This window comes from Physella acuta, unplaced genomic scaffold (assembly GCF_028476545.2).
Source record: "Physella acuta isolate Inbredline_101_S28 unplaced genomic scaffold, ASM2847654v3 ptg000729l, whole genome shotgun sequence".
Taxonomy (NCBI): Eukaryota; Metazoa; Mollusca; class Gastropoda; family Physidae; genus Physella; species Physella acuta.
Window position 1 is genome coordinate 78,290 of NW_026732247.1, and position 24,054 is coordinate 102,343.

The 24,054-nt window shown below is 36.4% G+C and overlaps 1 protein-coding gene across 1 annotated transcript; it reads left to right on the forward strand.

Annotated features, from left to right (window-relative positions):
* The first annotated feature begins 476 nt into the window (after positions 1-476).
* On the forward strand, positions 477-23,670 carry LOC131950042 (uncharacterized protein C56G2.4-like). The gene is made up of 11 exons (XM_059312062.1): positions 477-646; positions 3,452-3,557; positions 7,298-7,452; positions 8,297-8,529; positions 9,114-9,309; positions 10,034-10,184; positions 14,111-14,203; positions 15,839-15,957; positions 21,520-21,775; positions 22,189-22,288; positions 23,379-23,670. Exons 1-11 carry the CDS (start codon positions 589-591, stop codon positions 23,580-23,582), a joined length of 1,671 nt encoding a protein of 556 aa, XP_059168045.1. The 5' UTR covers positions 477-588; the 3' UTR covers positions 23,583-23,670.
* The last annotated feature ends 384 nt before the right edge of the window (positions 23,671-24,054 follow it).

The following is a 24,054-nucleotide window of genomic DNA, read 5'->3' on the forward strand; positions in this document are numbered from 1 at the left end:
TATCGCTCCACCCCAGCCCCTAAATGTCCTCTACAGTAGCGAGTTTATTGACTCGAGACACTAAACTTTACGACCTGCTAGACGTCACGTTTACAATACTTAGTGGCGCTAACCTCTGTCGAAATGTTGAACTAGAGGAGAGACTGGTTGACGAAGTGGGTGGGTAGGGGGAGCGTTATTATGTCAAGGGGGTGGAGGGGGGTGTCTGGTTTAGAGGTGTTATGTGCAGGGGTGGGTAGGGACTTGTGTGGAGGGGTGGGTAGGGTTCAGATTACAAATGGTTAGGGGTGGGTTGGGTTTAGGTAAAAAGATTAAAAAGGGGTGGGTAGGGACTGGTTATAATATAGAATTAAGTTTTTATACGAGAGGGGTGGGTATACGTTAAGACGTATATATTGGGTAGGGTGGGTGGATGAAGTAGGGGTGTTGGAATAAAAAATTTAAAAAAAATCATGACACCGTGTTGGCGAACTACGACGTCTGCTGTGCTGGGTCTTTCGCTGACAGCCACACGAGGGCTCCTGGTTTTATTTTTTTGTTTACTGGAATAAATGTCACCGCGGTGAGTTCTGGCAGCTAGCAGAGACAATGACGATGTGGTGGCATCTAGCGGCGGTCACTCTGCTGGTGACCTTTGCTGCTCTGAGTGAGTAATTCATTTTTTTTTTGTAAAGTACAAGCCTCAAGGCTGGTATTGTTGCTTTTTTTTTTTTAATTTTCTATATTTATTTACAAAGAACTGGCAGTATGTTTACTTTTTTTATTCACGAAAAACGCCCATTTTTATTTCATTTTTATTAATATGAAGGTAATAAAAATATTTTTTTATATAAATTTCGTTTGTTTATTTACAAACAAATGGCATTTTACTTATGTTATTTATTTAGCGAAAAATGTACAATTATTTTCATATTAATCTGAAATTAAATATAAATTCTTTGTTTATAATTTTGTTTATTTATATACAAACGCAATGGCAGTCTATTTATTTTATTTATTATGCATTCGTGAAAAACGCTCAGTTTTATTTAGTTACTAGCCGTCCCGGCCAGGCCCTGCTCTGGCTTCTGTGAAAAACCTTTCTGTTAAAGACCATTACCTGTGTGTTTAGTAATCATCATAAACCCGGCATTGCACACCCAAACCAAAACCAAAACAACAAAACGCAAACATAACACTAACACAATTACAAATACAAACGAAAACAAAAACCTAACAACTAACCCAACCACAACCACAAACACCAATACGAACACAAAGAAAAAAACAAACGAAAAAGCAACGAAAACAAACCAAATCCAAATGCAAAACCAACCACAAACACAAATACAAACACAAACGCAAAGAAAATAAAACACAAACGAAAACGAAAAAAGAAAGAACAAAAACGAACCAAATCAAAACGCAACCACTAACGCAAACCCAACCTAAACACAAAGAAAACACAAACGCGAACATAAACGCACAGTGCTCAGAGTCTAGCCCGGGCGGAATCGCCTGTTTCAGCTTAATAAACGACTATAGTACCCCAACTTATTCATAGTCTTTTGCACTCACTTTAATGAACGTAGGCGCGAAACCGAACACGGGATGCCCGGGACCCCAAAAAGCAACCTGTCTGGGCGCCAGAGGACGCATCATGACGTCACCGCCTGATTGAACTTAGTAAACGCCTATAGTGCATAACTTATTCATAGTCTTTTTAACTCACGCGAACGTAGATACCATAGCGTACACCGGAAGGTCCGGGGCGCCAAATAGCACCCTGTCGGGGTGCCGGAGGACGCCCGGATTTGATTCACTAAAGACTATAGTAACCTTTCTTATCCATAGTCTATCGCACTGTTCAAAACAAAATTATGCAGCATAGCGCTCACATGACAGCCCAGGGTGCCAAATCGAACCGTGCAGGGGCGCCGGCGGACGCGCCTGTTTCAATTTAGTGAACAAAAATGATAATACTCCAAGCTTATCCGTAAATGGAAAGAAATAAACGTATAGGATTTGTAGGACCTGGCTTATTAAATGTTATTGATTTAAAAAAAATAATAATTATTGAACAGTATGTTCAGTGTATAGAATAAATAAAAGGCAGTGTTAAAAATACCTAACGACATTGCACTTAATCAATCCCCGCTAATTATGTAATTTTTTTTTTCTTAACACCAAAAACAAAGTAATAAAATGTAAATTCTTTCTTCTTAAGAATTTTTTTTATTAAAGGGAAGTAACTGTGCAGTCAATACATTTCCGACACAATTTTAGAAATTTTATAAACGTCGATACACTTTTTAAAAATTTTATGTCGCGTTCATAATTGAAAATTATTCTTCTAAGTAAATAGAGTGAAAATTGTTTTTAAAGACTTTCAATGGTAATTTTTTGACTGGTAAATTTAGACTATGAGCACGATAAAAAATCTAACACTTAAATCCATAGAACTGTCAACGACAAACTTTTTTTTTGCCACACGTTACAGAACTGAGCTTTATATATTAGATTATTCACTAATTAAAATACATGTCAACATAGTTTAAATCGTGTGGATATACATATGTTTAAAACAATTCTTACAAACTACACTAGCTAGATGTGTCAGTTTTTATGCGATATTACATTTTACTTTACATTTTGACAGTAATAACACAGGTATGTATAGGTATGTATAATCAATTCTGTAGATGGTTAAAAAAATTATGTTTTTAAAAACACAAATTTTGAAAAGAAATTCAAAAATTTGTCAGAGTGAAAAACTTACGGCCATTTAGTGCGAATCATTACAATAGTTTTAATGTTGGAATTTTAATGAAGTAGTACTGTCAAATTAACATTGTTTTAGCTTATAAGGGAAGTCAAACCTGTTTTAGTATGTATGGATAGTGGCCAAATATAAAGGTTTACGTTGATTAGAAATAGAATTTGTTTAATTTTTGTGATAATCTTATCCTAATTAATTCGATTATTTAATTGCAATAGTTTTGGCATGAGTTTCAGTTAATTATAAGCTTGGTGTGTGTAGGATATATCCTGGTTTGAGGCAGAGTCGTAGTGACACATTCCAGCGCCCGGGGCGAACTATCATTCGGCGCCCCCACCCCCACCCCACCCCATATGATTTTTATACATTTATTCGAATTATTTTTTTACTAGTTACTGTACAGTTAAAAAAGGTGGTGTTACTTAATAGATGTAGAAAACAGCAAAATCAGTTTGTTAAGCCCAGTACTGGTCCATTTTCTTAAATTTGACTGTGTATAATTCAAAAGTAGCCTACAGCTTAGAATAACTTTTTAAATGTTTTTTATATTCCCCATTTGGTGCACTCTTTGGGTCATCGCAACACAACAGTAACATTAATAATTACATCACACCACATCAACGTATGGCTCGTAATTTAGTGTATAGACCTGTATAAACCACTGACTTATTTCCCTTTACAACGCCCCAACAGCCAATGGCCACAATACTCCCTGTAACGTTGGCAACGACACCTATTGTTTACAAGGTGTTCGAGACTTCCTAACAAGAACAACCTGGTGGTTCGGTGCTAATTACAGGTTTGTTTTATATACAACTCTTTATTGTTTTTACATTTAACTTGTTTTAACGTCGTATTAATTATATATATGCCAACAAAACTTCACAAAATATTCACAGATTTGACTGTCCTGATTATAAAAACTTCACAAAATATTTGCTAACTGTTCTGACTATTAAAACTAAAAACTTTTCACAGTTCTCGCTGTCCTGATTATAAAAACTTCATAGATTTAACTGTCCTGGTTATACAAAACTTCACACAATATTCACAGTGCTGGCTGTCCTGATTGTAAAAAACCTTCACAAAATATTCACTGTGCTAGCTGTCCAACTTATAAAATCATCACAACATATTCACAGTGCTAGCTGTCCTTATAAAAACCTTCACAAAATATTCACAGTGCTAGCTGTCCTTCTTATAAGACCTTCACAAAATATTCACAGTGCTGGCTGTCCTTATAAATACCTTCACAAAATATTCACAGTGCTAGCTGTCCTTATAAAAACCTTCACAAAATATTCACAGTGCTAGCTGTCCTTCTTATAAAACCTTCACAACATATTCACAGCGCTGGCTGTCCTAATTATACAAAACTTCACAAAATATTCACAGTGCTGGCTGTCCTTATAAAACCTTCACAAAATATTCACAGTGCTGGCTGTCCTGATTGTAAAAAACCTTCACAAAATATTCACTGTGCTAGCTGTCCAACTTATAAAATCATCACAACATATTCACAGTGCTAGCTGTCCTTATAAAAACCTTCACAAAATATTCACAGTGCTGGCTGTCCTTATAAAAACCTTCACAAAATATTCACTGTGCTAGCTGTCCTTATAAAACCTTCACAAAATATTCACAGTGCTGGCTGTCCTGATTGTAAAAAACCTTCACAAAATATTCACTGTGCTAGCTGTCCAACTTATAAAATCATCACAACATATTCACAGTGCTAGCTGTCCTTATAAAAACCTTCACAAAATATTCACAGTGCTGGCTGTCCTTATAAAAACCTTCACAAAATATTCACAGTGCTAGCTGTCCTTATAAAACCTTCACAAAATATTCACAGCGCTGGCTGTCCTAATTATACAAAACTTCACAAAATATTCACAGTGCTGGCTGTCCTTATAAAAACCTTCACAAAATATTCACAGTGCTGGCTGTCCTTATAAAAACCTTCACAAAATATTCACAGCGCTGGCTGTCCTTATAAAACCTTCACAAAATATTCACAGTGCTGGCTGTCCTTATAAAAACCTTCACAAAATATTCACAGCGCTGGCTGTCCTAATTATACAAAACTTCACAAAATATTCACAGTGCTGGCTGTCCTTATAAAACCTTCACAAAATATTCACAGTGCTAGCTGTCCTTCTTATAAAACCTTCACAAAATATTCACAGTGCTGGCTGTCCTAATTATACAAAACTTCACAAAATATTCACAGTGCTGGCTGTCCTTATGAAAACCTTCACAAAATATTCACAGTGCTGGCTGTCCTTATAAAACCTTCACAAAATATTCACAGTGCTGGCTGTCCTTCTTATAAAACCTTCACAAAATATATCACAGTGCTAGCTGTCCTTCTTATAAAACCTTCACAAAATATTCACAATGCTGGCTGTCCTTATAAAAACCTTCACAAAATATTCACAGTGCTGGCTGTCCTGATTGTAAAAAACCTTCACAAAATATTCACTGTGCTAGCTGTCCAACTTATAAAATCATCACAACATATTCACAGTGCTAGCTGTCCTTATAAAAACCTTCACAAAATATTCACAGTGCTGGCTGTCCTTATAAAAACCTTCACAAAATATTCAATGTGCTAGCTGTCCTTCTTATAAAACCTTCACAAAATATTCACAGTGCTGGCTGTCCTTATAAAAACCTTCACAAAATATTCACAGTGCTAGCTGTCCTTCTTATAAAACCTTCACAAAATATTCACAGTGCTGGCTGTCCTTATAAAAACCTTCACAAAATATTCACAGTGCTAGCTGTCCTTCTTATAAAACCTTCACAAAATATTCATAGTGCTGGCTGTCCTTATAAAAACTTCACAACATATTCACAGCGCTGGCTGTCCTTATAAAACCTTCACAAAATATTCACAGTGCTGGCTGTCCTGATTGTAAAAAACCTTCACAAAATATTCACTGTGCTAGCTGTCCAACTTATAAAATCATCACAACATATTCACAGTGCTAGCTGTCCTTATAAAAACCTTCACAAAATATTCACAGTGCTGGCTGTCCTTATAAAAACCTTCACAAAATATTCACAGCGCTGGCTGTCCTAATTATACAAAACTTCACAAAATATTCACAGTGCTGGCTGTCCTTATAAAAACCTTCACAAAATATTCACAGCGCTGGCTGTCCTTATAAAACCTTCACAAAATATTCACAGCGCTGGCTGTCCTTATAAAAACCTTCACAAAATATTCACAGTGCTGGCTGTCCTTATAAAAACTTCACAAAATATTCACAGCGCTGGCTGTCCTTATAAAACCTTCACAAAATATTCACAGCGCTGGCTGTCCTTATAAAAACCTTCACAAAATATTCACAGCGCTGGCTGTCCTAATTATACAAAACTTCACAAAATATTCACAGTGCTAGCTGTCCTTCTTATAAAAACCTTCACAAAATATTCACAGCGCTGGCTGTCCTTATAAAAACCTTCACAAAATATTCACAGCGCTGGCTGTCCTAATTATACAAAACTTCACAAAATATTCACAGTGCTAGCTGTCCTTATAAAAACCTTCACAAAATATTCACAGCGCTGGCTGTCCTAATTATACAAAACTTCACAAAATATTCACAGTGCTAGCTGTCCTTATAAAAACCTTCACAAAATATTCACAGCGCTGGCTGTCCTTATAAAAACCTTCACAAAATATTCACAGCGCTGGCTGTCCTAATTATACAAAACTTCACAAAATATTCACAGTGCTAGCTGTCCTTATAAAAACCTTCACAAAATATTCACAGCGCTGGCTGTCCTTATAAAAACCTTCACAAAATATTCACAGTGCTGGCTGTCCTTATAAAAACCTTCACAAAATATTCACAGTGCTGGCTGTCCTTATAAAACCTTCACAAAATATTCACAGCGCTGGCTGTCCTTATAAAAACCTTCACAAAATATTCACAGTGCTAGCTGTCCTTCTTATAAAACCTTCACAAAATATTCACAGTGCTGGCTGTCCTTATAAAAACCTTCACAAAATATTCACAGTGCTAGCTGTCCTTCTTATAAAACCTTCACAAAATATTCACAGCGCTGGCTGTCCTAATTATACAAAACTTCACAAAATATTCACAGTACTAGCTGTCCTTCTTATAAAACCTTCACAAAATATTCACAGCGCTGGCTGTCCTAATTATACAAAACTTCACAAAATATTCACAGTGCTAGCTGTCCTTATAAAAACCTTCACAAAATATTCACAGTGCTAGCTGTCCTTCTTATAAAACCTTCACAAAATATTCACAGTGCTGGCTGTCCTTATAAAAACCTTCACAAAATATTCACAGTGCTGGCTGTCCTAATTATACAAAACTTCACAAAATATTCACAGTGCTAGCTGTCCTTATAAAAACCTTCACAAAATATTCACAGTGCTGGCTGTCCTTATAAAAACTTCACAAAATATTCACAGTGCTGGCTGTCCTTATAAAAACCTTCACAAAATATTCACAGTGCTAGCTGTCCTTCTTATAAAACTTCACAAAATATTCACAGTGCTGGCTGTCCTGACTCCAAGAAAGACAAGGTTGCCGCCTGCATCAACCCTGACACGACAAAAACCACCATCATCTCCAGACTGCTACAGAGGGATGACTTCGATGTCAGCAGTATCACACAGTTTCTGCGCATGCGCTTCTATGTCCCTGCCGGTGACTATTTTTACCTTTAAGCAAATAAATTTTTTATTTAGTTTCATAGCTACTAAAAAGTTCTAAGCTTATTGGTCTTTTTTATTTGAATCATGTTTTGTTGGGGGTTTTTTTTTAGTTCTTAACATTAAAACTTGACTTGACAGCAAAGTTCTTAAAGATACCTATCCTTCTGTTGCTCTGAGTCTGGTACCCATTAGAATTGGGTGGACTCAGGAATGTCCTACAAACTTTAGGCTTAGAGTTAATTATTTTCTGCATCCCTCTTTACAAATTTTTTTGTCTATCGGATGTGTCCCAGGAGAACGTCAGCCTCCCCCTCCTCCCCCCCCCAACCCACCCACCGTCAGACGAAATAGAAAAAAAAACGTAATTAAAAAAAAAATTAACATTCTCGAAAATTTCAAATGCCCCCCCCCCCCCCACAACCCCCACTTTATATCTAAAGTCTAGTTACCCTTCTATCTAAAGTCTTGTTACCCATATATCTAAAGTCTAGTTGCCCTTATATCTAAAGTCTAGTTACTTTATATCTAAAGTCTAGGTACTCTGTCTAAAGTCTAGTTACCCTTTATGTCTAAAGTCTAGTTACCCTGTATAAAGTCTAGTTACCCTTATGTCTAAAGTCTAGGTACCCTGTCTAAATTCTAGTTTCATTTATGTCTAAAGTCTAGTTACCCTGTCTAAAGTCTAGTTACCCTTATGTCTAAAGTCTAGCTACCCTCCTATCTACATATATAGCCTAGTTACCCTTATATCTAAAGTCTAGTTACCCTGTCTAAAGTCTAGCTACCCTGTCTAAAGTCTAGCTACCCTGTCTAAAGTTACCCTTGTACCTACCCAGGTTCCTACATCTCCTGTGGGTACAAGGTCAACGCTCCTGCTGTCTTCATGGATGTGGACCTCGACAGTACCCACACCATCCACACGGACACCTGGACGCTTCAGCGACGTCCGGCTATCACGTGGAAGCCGGAAGCCGGAGCCGTCTACACCTTGATGGCCTACGACGTCGGTCAGATGATGCTGGGGGGTCTGTGGGTGAACATCAGGGGCGGCGACTCAGCTCTGGGAGCTGTAAGTATGGTAGAGTGGGTTACTGGGTATATCACAGCTTTGGAAGCTGTAAGTATGGTAGAGTTGGTTACTGGGTATATCACAGCTCTGGGAGCTGTAAGTATGTTAGAGCTGGTTACTGGGTATATCACGGCTCTAGGAGCTGTAAGTAGAGATGGTTACTGGGTATTTCACAGCTTTGGGAGCTGTAAGTATGTTAGAGCTGGTTACTGGGTATATCACGGCTCTAGGAGCTGTAAGTAGAGATGGTTACTGGGTATTTCACAGCTTTGGGAGCTGTAAGTATGTTAGAGCTGGTTACTGGGTATATCACGGCTCTAGGAGCTGTAAGTAGAGATGGTTACTGGGTATTTCACAGCTTTGGGAGCTGTAAGTATGTTAGAGCTTGTTACTGGGTATATCACGGCTCTAGGAGCTGTAAGTATGGTAGAGTTGGTTACTGGGTATGTTGCAGCTCTTTATGATAAAGGTTAATGATTATGGAAAAACATGTTTTAGGATATTTTACAGTGATCAGACATGTAAAATTTGTTTCAGGATGTCTATCCGTGGATGGTTAAAGATGTGAATTTATATTTTTTCAGGAACTGTATCCTCATGTTGGACCAATGAACGCCTTGGACAGGCTCAACTTCCATGTGTATGCTCTCTTCAAGCAGAGTGGCGATATAGACGAGTCTCGTTATGGCTTTATCCAAGGCGAGATCGCGAATTACATCACACAAAATAAGTTGATCTACCGCATCAGTCATTTGAAAGCCATTGTCCCGCAAATTGGTGGTGTGTATTCTTTAGTCTGGGGTTTAGAGTGAGGATGAGGATGATGATGATGATGATGATGAGGATGAGGATGAGGATGAGGATGAGGATGAGGATGAGGATGAGGATGAGGATGAGGATAAGGATAAGGATAAGGATAAGGATAAGGATAAGGATAAGGATAAGGATAAGGATAAGGATAAGGATAAGGATAAGGATAAGAATAAGGATAAGGATAAGGATAAGGATGAAGATAAGGATAAGGATGAGGATGATGATAAGGATAAGGAAGAGGATTATGGTGAGGGTGTGGGTGGGGATTGGGGTTGGGATAGGGATAGGGACAGGGACATGGATGAGGTTGATTGTTTGGGTTGAGGGCGGATATGAGGGTGAGGTTAGGGTAAAAGTCAGGGTGAGGGTAAGGCTTAGATTTAGGAGGATGAGGGTTAAGGGATGTAGATGTTTTTATGTTGTTGTTTTTTAACTTTCTGATTTAATTAACTACGAGATCTTAAAGAAAAGACTGTGTTTATGTGTGTGTGTGTGGGGGGGGGGGGGTGGCTTAAGTCTAAAAAACCAAGAAAGAAGAAAACTTGGTTTTTTATGGGTTTTTAGAGTAAACTTAAGCAATAATTGATTATCAAAAATGCATCATTTAATTAAAATCATTTATGTTTGTGTTCAGCCAAACATTTGATTCCCCTCCTTTGACTAGAACAGTTTTGAAATGCTTTATCTTTAGACCCCATGGCTATCGGGCTTATCGGAGTTAAAGCCGACCCCTACGGCGTTGCTAAAATGAAGACCAGGAACATCATCAACAACTGCCCTCTCCTGATCAACCAGCTGAGGCCGAGGCTGCAAACTATAGTCAATGTCCACAACTTGACCAAGTAAGTCAATGTCCACAACTTGACCAAGTAAGTCAATGTCCACAACTTGACCAAGTAAGTCAATGTCCACAACTTGACCAAGTAAGTCAATGTCCACAACTTGACCAAGTAAGTCAATGTCCACAACTTGACCAAGTAAGTCAATGTCCACAACTTGACCAAGTTAGTCAATGTCCCGAACTTGACAAAGTAAGTCAATGTCCCGAACTTGACCAAGTAACTCATTGTCCACAACTTGACCAAGTTAGTCAATGTCCACAACTTGACCAAGTAAGTCAATGTCCACAACTTGACCAAGTAAGTCAATGTCCACAACTTGACCAAGTAAGTCAATGTCCACAACTTGACCAAGTGAGTCAATGTCCACAACTTGACCAAGTAAGTCAATGTCCACAACTTGACCAAGTAAGTCAATGTCCACAACTTGACCAAGTAAGTCAATGTCCACAACTTGACCAAGTGAGTCAATGTCCACAACTTGACCAAGTAAGTCAATGTCCACAACTTGACCAAGTAAGTCAATGTCCACAACTTGAACAAGCAAGTCAATGTCCACAACTTGACCAAGTAAGTCAATGTCCACAACTTGACCAAGTGAGTCAATGTCCACAACTTGACCAAGTAAGTCAATGTCCACAACTTGACCAAGTAAGTCAATGTCCACAACTTGAACAAGCAAGTCAATGTCCACAACTTGACCAAGTAAGTCAATGTCCACAACTTGACCAAGTGAGTCAATGTCCACAACTTGACCAAGTAAGTCAATGTCCACAACTTGACCAAGCAAGTCAATGTCCACAACTTGACCAAGTAAGTCAATGTCCACAACTTGACCAAGTAAGTCAATGTCCACAACTTGACCAAGTAAGTCAATGTCCACAACTTGACCAAGTAAGTCAATGTCCACAACTTGACCAAGTAAGTCAATGTCCACAACTTAACAAAGTAATCAATGTCCACAACTTGACCAAGTGAGTCAATGTCCACAACTTGACCAAGTAAGTCAATGTCCACAACTTGACCAAGCAAGTCAATGTCCACAACTTGACCAAGTAAGTCAATGTCCACAACTTGACCAAGTAAGTCAATGTCCACAACTTGACCAAGTAAGTCAATGTCCACAACTTGACCAAGTAAGTCAATGTCCACAACTTAACAAAGTAATCAATGTCCACAACTTGACCAAGTAAGTCAATGTCCACAACTTGACCAAGTAAGTCAATGTCCACAACTTAACAAAGTAATCAATGTCCACAACTTGACCAAGCAAGTCAATGTCCACAACTTGACCAAGTAAGTCAATGTCCACAACTTGACCAAGTAAGTCAATGTCCACAACTTGACCAAGTAAGTCAATGTCCACAACTTGACCAAGTAAGTCAATGTCCACAACTTGACCAAGTAAGTCAATGTCCACAACTTGACCAAGTAAGTCAATGTCCACAACTTGACCAAGTAAGTCAATGTCCACAACTTAACAAAGTAATCAATGTCCACAACTTGACCAAGTGAGTCAATGTCCACAACTTGACCAAGTAAGTCAATGTCCACAACTTGACCAAGCAAGTCAATGTCCACAACTTGACCAAGTAAGTCAATGTCCACAACTTGACCAAGTGAGTCAATGTCCACAACTTGACCAAGTAAGTCAATGTCCACAACTTGACCAAGTAAGTCAATGTCCACAACTTGAACAAGCAAGTCAATGTCCACAACTTGACCAAGTAAGTCAATGTCCACAACTTGACCAAGTGAGTCAATGTCCACAACTTGACCAAGTAAGTCAATGTCCACAACTTGACCAAGCAAGTCAATGTCCACAACTTGACCAAGTAAGTCAATGTCCACAACTTGACCAAGTAAGTCAATGTCCACAACTTGACCAAGTAAGTCAATGTCCACAACTTGACCAAGTAAGTCAATGTCCACAACTTGACCAAGTAAGTCAATGTCCACAACTTGACCAAGTAAGTCAATGTCCACAACTTAACAAAGTAATCAATGTCCACAACTTGACCAAGTGAGTCAATGTCCACAACTTGACCAAGTAAGTCAATGTCCATAACTTGACCAAGCAAGTCAATGTCCACAACTTGACCAAGTAAGTCAATGTCCACAACTTGACCAAGTAAGTCAATGTCCACAACTTGACCAAGTAAGTCAATGTCCACAACTTAACAAAGTAATCAATGTCCACAACTTGACCAAGTAAGTCAATGTCCACAACTTGACCAAGTAAGTCAATGTCCACAACTTAACAAAGTAATCAATGTCCACAACTTGACCAAGCAAGTCAATGTCCACAACTTGACCAAGTAAGTCAATGTCCACAACTTGACCAAGTAAGTCAATGTCCACAACTTGACCAAGTAAGTCAATGTCCACAACTTGACCAAGTAAGTCAATGTCCACAACTTGACCAAGTAAGTCAATGTCCACAACTTGACCAAGTAAGTCAATGTCCACAACTTAACAAAGTAATCAATGTCCACAACTTGACCAAGTGAGTCAATGTCCACAACTTGACCAAGTAAGTCAATGTCCACAACTTGACCAAGCAAGTCAATGTCCACAACTTGACCAAGTAAGTCAATGTCCACAACTTGACCAAGTAAGTCAATGTCCACAACTTGACCAAGTAAGTCAATGTCCACAACTTGACCAAGTAAGTCAATGTCCACAACTTGACCAAGTAAGTCAATGTCCACAACTTGACCAAGTAAGTCAATGTCCACAACTTGACCAAGTAAGTCAATGTCCACAACTTAACAAAGTAATCAATGTCCACAACTTGACCAAGTGAGTCAATGTCCACAACTTGACCAAGTAAGTCAATGTCCACAACTTGACCAAGCAAGTCAATGTCCACAACTTGACCAAGTAAGTCAATGTCCACAACTTGACCAAGTAAGTCAATGTCCACAACTTGACCAAGTAAGTCAATGTCCACAACTTGACCAAGTAAGTCAATGTCCACAACTTAACAAAGTAATCAATGTCCACAACTTGACCAAGTAAGTCAATGTCCACAACTTGACCAAGTAAGTCAATGTCCACAACTTAACAAAGTAATCAATGTCCACAACTTGACCAAGTGAGTCAATGTCCACAACTTGACCAAGTAAGTCAATGTCCACAACTTGACCAAGCAAGTCAATGTCCACAACTTGACCAAGTAAGTCAATGTCCACAACTTGACCAAGTAAGTCAATGTCCACAACTTGACCAAGTAAGTCAATGTCCACAACTTGACCAAGTAAGTCAATGTCCACAACTTAACAAAGTAATCAATGTCCACAACTTGACCAAGTAAGTCAATGTCCACAACTTGACCAAGTAAGTCAGTGTCCACAACTTGACCAAGTAAGTCAATTCTGTTGTGGGGACGTTTTGGTAGCTCAGGGTCCCGTGTTCGGATCCCTTGCTGATGAGTATCGTTTGCTGGGTTTCAGCAACCCATCTAGGAGGGAAAACCCCAGAAATAAAATAACTATCCCTCAAGCAGAGTTTCTTTCATACATCTCTTAGAGAGGGGGGGGGGGCAAAGACGTCCCGTCCCCCGAAAGTCTATCGCCCCCCCCCCTACTCCCCACCCCTCCACTCACGAAATATTTTATATAGAAAATATATACTTCAACCAGTGCCCGTCCGCCCCCCTCCCCCGAAAATTTCAAGTGCCCCCCCCCCCAACCCTGCGAGAAAAAATCTGAAAGAAACACTGCCCTCAAGACGTCAACTATTTATCCCTACAAATTTTTGTCAAACCATTCGATAGGTAAAATTTTTCGAATATTTTAAAATCATTAACTACATTAGCAGATTCTTTAGTAATAATTGTACTAAAAAATAATCATTCTGCACAAAGGTGTTAAGTTTTCAAACGTTGTTGTTGTGGTCAGTTTTTGAATGAATTATTTTCTTCCTAGTGGTGCCGCGGTTAACCTTGAACTTGAGGTCGAGGTGACCTACACGAGCGACGAGATCGTTTTCAGTTCCTGCTGTAGGAATATCTCCGAAATGTGAGTCGCCTGTTGTCTGTCGTTCTAAAATATGTTGTCTGTCGTTCTTAAGTCTGTTGTCTGTCGTTCTAATGTCTGTTGTCTGTCGTTCTAATGTATGTTGTCTGTCGTTCTAATGTCTGTTGTCTCTGGGTCTAATGTCTGTTGTATGTGGGTCTAATGTCTGTTGTCTGTTGTTCAAATGTCTGATGTCTGTCGTTCTAATGTCTATTGTCTGTCGTTCTGATGTCTGTTGTCTGTGGGTCTAATGCCTGTTGTATGTCGTTCTAATATCTGTGTCTGTTGTTCTTATGTCTCTAGTTCTAATGTCTGTTGTCTAAGTCTCTAATGGCTGTTGTCTGTCGTTCTAATGTCTTTTGTCAGTTCTTTCTAATGTCTGTTTTAGTCTCTGTGTCTAATGTCTGTTATCTGTGGGTCTAATGTTTGTGGTTATAAAGCCTGTTGTATGTCATTCTAATATCTGTTGACTGTTGTTCTAATGTCTCTCGTTCTAATGTTTGTTGTCTGTTGTTCTAATGTCTGTTGTCTAAGTCTCTAGTTCTAATGTCTGTTGTCTGTTCTTATGTGTCTCTAGTTCTAATGTCTGTTGTCTGTTGTTCTTATGTCTCTAGTTCTAATGTTTGTTGTCTAAGTCTCTAGTTCTAATGTCTGTTGTCTAAGTCTCTAGTTCTAATGTTTGTTGTCTAAGTCTCTAGTTCTAATGTTTGTTGTCTAAGTCTCTAGTTCTAATGTCTGTTGTCTAAGTCTCTAGTTCTAATGTCTGTTGTCTGTTGTTCTTATGTCTCTAGTTCTAATGTTTGTTGTCTAAGTCTTTAGTTCTAATGTCTGTTGTCTAAGTCTCTAGTTCTAATGTCTGTTGTCTAAGTCTCTAGTTCTAATGTCTGTTGTCTAAGTCTCTAGTTCTAATGTCTGTTGTCTGTTGTTCTTATGTCTCTAGTTCTAATGTTTGTTGTCTAAGTCTCTAGTTCTAATGTCTGTTGTCTAAGTCTCTAGTTCTAATGTTTGTTGTCTAAGTCTCTAGTTCTAATGTCTGTTGTCTAAGTCTCTAGTTCTAATGTCTGTTGTCTGTTGTTCTTATGTCTCTAGTTCTAATGTTTGTTGTCTAAGTCTCTAGTTCTAATGTCTGTTGTCTAAGTCTCTAGTTCTAATGTTTGTTGTCTAAGTCTCTAGTTCTAATGTCTGTTGTCTAAGTCTCTAATGTTTGTTGTTGTAAGTCTCTAGTTCTAATGTCTGTTGTCTGTTGTTCTTATGTCTCTAGTTCTAATGTTTGTTGTCTAAGTCTCTAGTTCTAATGTCTGTTGTCTGTTGTTCTTATGTCTCTAGTTCTAATGTTTGTTGTCTAAGTCTCTAGTTCTAATGTCTGTTGTCTAAGTCTCTAGTTCTAATGTCTGTTGTCTAAGTCTCTAATGTTTGTTGTTGTAAGTCTCTAGTTCTAATGTCTGTTGGCTGTTGTTCTTATGTCTCTGGTTCTAATGTTTGTTGTCTAAGTCTCTAATGACTAATGACTGTTGTCTTAGTCTCTGGTTCTAATAGTTTGAAAAAAAAATCACATACATGTATAAACTAATCATATTAAGTGAAAATCTAAATTTTAATTTCTATTACCTTCTTTAAAAATATAACTCCTATTCGCAGGGCCAGAACCATTTATCTAAATCCTCTGAGTGAAACTCTTATTGCGCCCCTCTATGTAAGAAAACCGCCTTTCGTCAAGTTTAACGCTGTCAACACATTGAACAGTATCTTTTTTCTAGGTAAGTTTCTGTATGCATTTTTATATCGTTTTTGACGAAGTTGAAATCTGAGCGGCAAGCGTTTAAGCCAGGGGTCGGCAACCTGCGGCTCGCGAGCCGCATGCGGCTCTTTTGATATCAAGATGCGGCTCTCCAGCTCCTTGAACAAATACTAATAATCTTAATAAAAAAATAAAATATTTCAAATAAAAAAATGTTAGTGGCTCTTTAAAACCAGGGAAATTTTGAAAATTGTAACTTTTGGCTCTTCCGCTTCAAAAGGTTGCCGACTCCTGGTTTAAGCCTATTAACATTATTTAAATAAAACGTAGAAATCTATATAGAAGAAAAACAACCCGGTATACACTGTAGAAAACTGTATTGCCCCTTGTAATAACTAAAATTAATCCGCTATAATTTTAAAGTTTTCGCAAAAAATATTTTAATCAAAATAAATTACAATAATGCTAAAGTTTATTATTTACGTTAATATTTTGTTTACTAACATTATTTATTTAGAATATGTAATTTATTATTAATGTTTTATTGTTATTTAGGATGCAAATCTTAAATTCAAAATATGCTACAAAATGTGTAGTTCTTTCCCCTTAAACCTGGAAATCTGCGGTATAAAACATTTTTAAATTGTTCAGTACTTGCTTACACCCAGGGGCGGAACTACAGTGCCGCCAGACACCGCAATGCGGGGGGGGGGGGGGGGCCCACGCCGTTTAGGGGGCCTACAGCCGCCCATAATCATTTTTTTATAGTTAAAACAAATTAATTTTCTTGCATTTTTGACCTGATGGTTGTTTTGAAAAAAGAATACTAAAGCTGCGGTTGGATTATCTTTATTCTATTGACACCATCCCACGCTCTTGTATATTCTTTTTCCTACAATCAAACACCCGCTGTTGTCGGTTGAATTCTTTTGAAAAAAAACGTCCATTGCGCGAGAAGCCGCTAGATATTAAGACGACTTTTTGAGACCATCCCACATTCAGTATTGATGGATAAAAGTACATCGGCGCTTTGTTGTCCCTTTTAAGTTCCTTTCTTAAACCGCCCCTCCCGCTCTTAGCCTTACAAGAAGCGAATAGATAGCGCCCCAACAACTAAGCTGGCTCGTATCGGTGATGGTGTGGACAAACTAGCGCCCCAACAACTAAGATCCAAGAAATAAAGTGCCGACATTGTTTACGTTTAATAACCATTGTTCTAGAAAACAAGGCAAACGTCTAAAGTAAATACACGACTAATAACGTGTGATATATATATATATATATATATATATATATATATATATATATATATATATATATATATATATATATATATATATATATATATATATATATATATATTAGTTTCGCCACTGGCACCTTGATAGTGGTTTTGTAAATAACAAACAGATCTAATACAGTAGTGATGTTATATAGTATCTATGACATGCTGTTGCGTAAAAAATAAATATACACATGAGCTGTAGTGTGAAAGATAGGCAAACGTTCAAACCACTTCCATAAATTATTTCCCTTTTTTAAATAGTCAAATAGGGCTGCTCATAAGCTCCTTTTAATAGGTTTGTACTAATCAAATTAAACAGCAATTACTTATCTTAATTATTATTTTAAGAAAAATAAGTACTAAAGAATGGTTTAGTATAAAAATGAAATGTAGTTAAAATTAATAATAGAAATACAAAAAACATAAAAATAAACAAAACACGAGACACCATTAATTATATAAAGCTTTCATTATTTATATTCTATTGACCTACTTGAGGATTGGTTTTATTAATCAGGGGTCGGCAACCTTTTGAGACGGAAGAGCCAAAAAAAAAAAAAAAAAAAAAAAAAAAAAACGAGCCACACACATATTTTATTTCAATATTATGATATTTTATGTGGATATATATATATATATATATATATATATATATATATATATATATATATATATATATATATATATATATATATATATCTAATATATAAAGCTCAGTTCTGTAACGTGTGGCAAAAAAGTTTGTCGTTGACAGTTCTATGGATTTAAGTGTTAGATTTTTTATCGTGCTCACAGTCTAAATTTACGAGTCAAAAAATTACCATTGAAAGTCTTTAAAAACAATTTTCATTCTATTTACTTAGAAAAATAATTTTCAATTATGAACGCGACATAAAATTTTTAAAAAGTGTATCGACGTTTATAAAATTTCTAAAATTGTGTCGGAAATGTATTGACTGCACAGTTACTTCCCTTTAATAAAAAAAATTCTTAAGAAGAAAGAATTTACATTTTATTACTTTGTTTTTGGTGTTAAGAAAAAAAAAATAATTACATAATTAGCGGGGATTGATTAAGTGCAATGTCGTTAGGTATTTTTAACACTGCCTTTTATTTATTCTATACACTGAACATACTGTTCAATATTTTTTTTTTTAAATCAATAACATTTAATAAGCCAGGTCCTACAAATCCTATATGTTTATTTCTTTCCATTTACGGATAAGCTTGGAGTATTATCATTTTTGTTCACTAAATTGAAACAGGCGCGTCCGCCGGCGCCCTTGCACGGTTCGATTTGGCACCCTGGGCTATCATGTGAGCGCTATGCTGCATAATTTTGTTTTTAACAGTGCGATAGACTATGGGTAAGAAAGGTTACTATAGTCTTTAAGTGAATCAAATCCGGGCGTCCTCCGGCACCCCGACAGGGTGCTATTTGGCGCCCCGGGCCTTCCGGTGTACGCTATGGTATATACGTTCGCGTGAGTTCAAAAGACTATGAATAAGTTATGTACTATAGTCGTTTACTAAGTTCAATCAGGCGGTGACGTCATGGTGCGTCCTCTGGCGCCCAGACAGGGTGCTATTTGGGGTCCCGGGCCTCCCGTGTTCGGTTTCGCGCCTACGTTCATTAAAGTGAGTGCAAAAGACTATGAATAAGTTGGGGTACTATAGTCGTTTATTAAGCTGAAACAGGCGATTCCGCCCCGGGCTAGACTCTGAGCACTGTGCGTTTATGTTCGCGTTAGTGTTTTCTTTGTGTTTAGGTTGGGTTTGCGTTAGTGGTTGCGTTTTGATTTGGTTTGTTTTTGTTCTTTCTTTTTTCGTTTTCGTTTGTGTTTTATTTTCTTTGCGTTTGTGTTTGTATTTGTGTTTGTGGTTGGTTTTGTGTTTGTATTTGGTTTGTTTTCGTTTGTTTTTTCGTTTGTGTTTTTTTCTTTGGGTTTGTGGTTGGTTTTGCATTTGGATTTGGTTTGTTTTCGTTTGCTTTTTCTTTTGTTTTTTTTTTTGTGTTCGTTCGTATTGGTGTTTGTGGTTGTGGTTGGGTTAGTTGTTAGGTTTTTGTTTTCGTTTGTATTTGTAATTGTGTTAGCGTTATGTTTGCGTTTTGTTGTTTTGGTTTTGGTTTGGGTGTGCAATGCCGGGTTTATGATGATTACTAAACACACAGGTAATGGTCTTTAACAGAAAGGTTTTTCACAGAAGCCAGAGCAGGGCCTGGCCGGGACGGCTAGTATATATATATATATATATATATATATATATATATATATATATATATATATATATATATATATATATATATATATATATATATATATATATATATAATAGAAAGTACATTGAAATAGGGAGTAAATAAATATTCTAATATAATAGCGAGTGTTTATTGTTTATATTTATTATTATATCATGTGTGTGTGTGTAAACACGATAACTTGAGTACCGTTATAGCTAGGTTGATGAAATTTCATATATAAGTATTTTATCAAAATCGTAGATCCGTATCAACTTTTGAGCGATTTCCGATAAACGGAAGTGGTACTTTTTCTACTTTGAATTTTTCAAAAGCCTATAACTTGAGTACTATTTCAGATAGATAGATGAAATTTGATATGTAAGTAAAAGATCTAATTCTCTACCTTCTGTCAAATTTGAGTAATTTCCGTTTACCGGAAGTACTTATTTACGCTATTTCTGATTTCTCAAAAAACGCATGTAAATTTATAAAGTACTGACAATATTGCGCACTATTATGCACATCTTTATTTAGCGTTCACTTGGTGTGCATTTCTTTTTTTTTCTACGAGATTATATTCTATTTTTAAAAGTTGGAGTATTTAAAATGGATTAAAAATCATGTCTAGAAGTCTATATCCCGAGTTGCCATCCCCCGTAGTGTTATATTAGAATATTCGAGAAAGTTTAGGGGAGATCACTCCCGGTTTATTTTTTTTTTTCGAGATTATGGTTGCTCGGGTTAGGGTGGGTGTTAGGGGTTCAAAGATATGTTACGATGTGGTATGGGCGGGAATTTTTTTTAAATAATGTTCATAGCGTTTTTTTTTTAAAGTTATTTTAAATTTTTCAAATACTTTTTTAGCGCAATTTCCATACTGGACAAGTGTTAGCGCAATTTCCATACTGGACAATTGCGATTATTAACTCGTTATTTCTGGGTGGATGGATGGATGGATGGATGTGTGCCCGCAGCCTTTAAGTCGTATCTCCTCCTCAACGAAGCAATATCGAGGACTAGTTCCAAAGCAAATATGTTAAGCAACTTCCGAGGATGAAAATAGGCCAAAAAAATTCCGGAATTCCTTCCTGGATTTCCCGGAAAAGCCAAAAAAAGGTCGAACAAATGCAGTTTTTGCTCCATATCTCGGCAACCAGACCACTTAGCGACTTGAAACATTTACCAATCGATCCCTGCCATAATTTAGAACAATATTGCCGAAGAAAGTTTTCAAAAATATCCTTTCGTTCGGTCACAAAAAATTAATTAAGAACATTTGAACTGAGCATCGTGTAGGCCTAGGATGATTTAAACTGAACATCGTGTAGGAGTTTATATTTATAGGATGATAATTACAAAAAATAAAAAATTAAAAGTTGTTATGGATAACATAAGGAAATTGCGCTTAAATTGTCACTAGACTTTTTATTAACTTGTTTTTCTAAACTGTTTCAAAATTCCGTCAATGTATTAAAAACTTATTTATTTATTTTCTGTTGCTTTCCTCAGTAGTCGTACAAAGGGAAAGAACTCAATTATTATTTTCGTCTAAGTCTTCCTAGCTTTGTTATATCCCTTTAATAAAATACACATAAATAAGGGAAGGCGTGGTGGTTAGTTGCCAAAATGGGACAACAATTTTAGTTAGGGAGTGTGAGTTTTTATGACGATGTGTGAATGTGCAGTAAAAGTTTCCCTTTCAAACCTGACGGTCTATGGGGCGAGTGAAGTAGAGTTCACTTGTTTCTGTGACCTCGGCATATGAAGAGATAGTGTGGTCAGCACTATGCCCAGCCGCCTTTACTCTCCCTAACATGAGTTAGGTACCCATCAGAGTTGGGTGGACTCAGGGACGGTCTACTGACTTTAACCCAGATTCGAACTCGAGACTCTACCGCTAGACCACTCCGTCCCATGTGAATGTGCAGGGAGGGGTGTAAATATCTGAATTAAAAAGCGTGACTTCGTCTATGGATTATTGTAAAACAGTTATTGTAAAACAGTTTTATGAAACGTAAAAAAAAAATGAGTGTGATTTTGTTGAATGACCACAGACTCGATGTACACCTTACTTCTGCTGGACGTGACTGCTGCCCTGGCCACTCCTGGATCAATGGACGCCACCCTGTTGTGGTTCATCATGGACATCAAGGGACAGTACCCGAGTTCAGGGATGGAACATGTCCCATACATCAGTCCATCTCCACCACTGAATCGCTACAACATCAGCCAATACGTGTTTTTGGTATTTAAACAAAACGGATCGTTGATGATGAATTTTAATTTGCAAAGCTACTGCCAAGGAGCCAGGTATATTTTACATTTTTAAATCAAAACTTTTTTTTCGAGATAGCTTTTTTTTTTAAAAAATTTAAAATTTATTATATATATTTATATATATATATATATATATATATATATATATATATATATATATATATATATATATATATATATATATATACATATACATATATATATATATATATACATATACATATATATATATATATATATATATATATATATATATATATATATATATATATATATATATATATATATATATATATATATATATATATATATATATATATATATATATATATATATATACATATATATATATATATATATATATTTATTTTTTTTTTTTTTGTCATTTAACGAGATGTTGATCTAATTGGTTTTTATTTGAGTTGGGCTTTCCTCTTTTTACCTAGCCCGTGCAAACTAAATTTGAACAAGATGGTCACAGATTTCGGCTTGGTGCTGAGTGGGGTCAATTGGTTCCAGAGTCTTCCAGACAGCTACACCCGAATGGTAAGTTTGGGGTACAAATGGTATATTTTGTAGTACAATTTGTAGTGCATTACACCAGAATGGTGAGTCTGTGGTACAAATGGTATATTTGATAGTACAATATGTAGTGCATTTACACAAATGGTTTATTTGGTAACACAATTTGTAGTGCATTACACCAGAATGGTGAGTCTTGGGGATATAAATGGTATATTTGGTAGTACAATTTGTAATGCATTACAGCAGAAAGGTATGTCTGGTGGTACAATTTGTAGTATAGAGTAGTTGATCTAAAGATACAGATTGTAATGTATTATGGCAGAATGGAAGATGTCGGTAAAACTCATGGTTGCTAAACCGAACAGTCTCGAGTTCGAACCCCCGGGCAGATGAGGCTCAACATCTGAGGACAGTCACTCTTCTAGAAGAGACAACTCCAAAATTAAACAACTGCTGCCTTGTAGTTTGTTCTTGGTTGGATAAAGGCTATGGAAACAAGTCAATAGCCTATCTGGCTCTTAAATAATTGACTCGTAGATCTACTGCTTATTTCTTTTGGAAGGAATCCCTTCCAAAATTAAAAATTGAGAACGTTGAATAAGAAGATTGTGATGAAACAAATCGTTTCAATTACTGCATGATGCAAGTTGAAGAATTTGACAGTTCAATGGAAGTTCTCTGATGCTACAAATGTTTGTGAATTGCAATATAGCTTGAAACAGAGTTTCTTCCAGGCATCTCTTTGAAGAAAGTCTACCGACCCCCCCCCCCCTCCCATGGAGAAAAAAAGTCTGGAAGAAACACTGGTTTGAAAGCGAATCTAAGATTTATGCTGATTTGGGGGTCGATTGGAATACTTAGACTAGACTATGTGGTTTTGTTAAAAATTACTTTCCCACAGGTTTAACTTATTTGCTTAAAATAAATATTTTTTATTATCAATATTTTTGGAAACTAAATTTATTTATCATGTTGTTGTTTTTTCAATTAACTTTTCATGATCAAGTTACATAAACAGTTAAGCAAGATAGGCAACTATTTAAAAAAAAAACTACACTTTAAAACAGAAGAATTACAAGAAAATGTAACATTTAAACTGTCCACTTTTCAGAAATTGTATGAAAATAACCCCAGCAACATGAACTCGGCCTGTGCAGGGGTGTCAGGCTATACAAACCCTTGTCCAGACAAATGCAAGCTTAGTACGGCAGCGCCACCTACCACGACCACAAAAAACAACAGATCCAACTTACTCATGGCAAACACTATATTAGTTCTATTATCACTTTTCTTGGTGTATAGATGTATTCAGTAATATGACTCACTGTAGGGAAGTGCTTGTTATTTGTTTCTAAATCTAACTAAAGTATACCATCTTACATTGCAGTTTAGGAGATATACAAAAAAATCATATAAATATATATATATATATATATATATATATATATATATATATATATATATATATATATATATATATATATATATATATATATATATATATATATATATATATATATATATATATATATATATACCTAGATAATAATATGTATACATCAGAGTATTGAATCCTATTAGATCAAGTTTCTAGCATAGGTCTTCTTTCGAGAAACTATTAAAATAAAAACACCAAAATCTATATTCTCGCTTTACCGTTATATTATATTATATACTTTGAACATGGTAAAAAAAATATTTTACCGAGATGTTGTTGCTGTTTTGTAATGAAGACCAAGTGTTTTGGTAGTCTTGACCACTGCCCGCTATAGTTTACCCTGAATGTT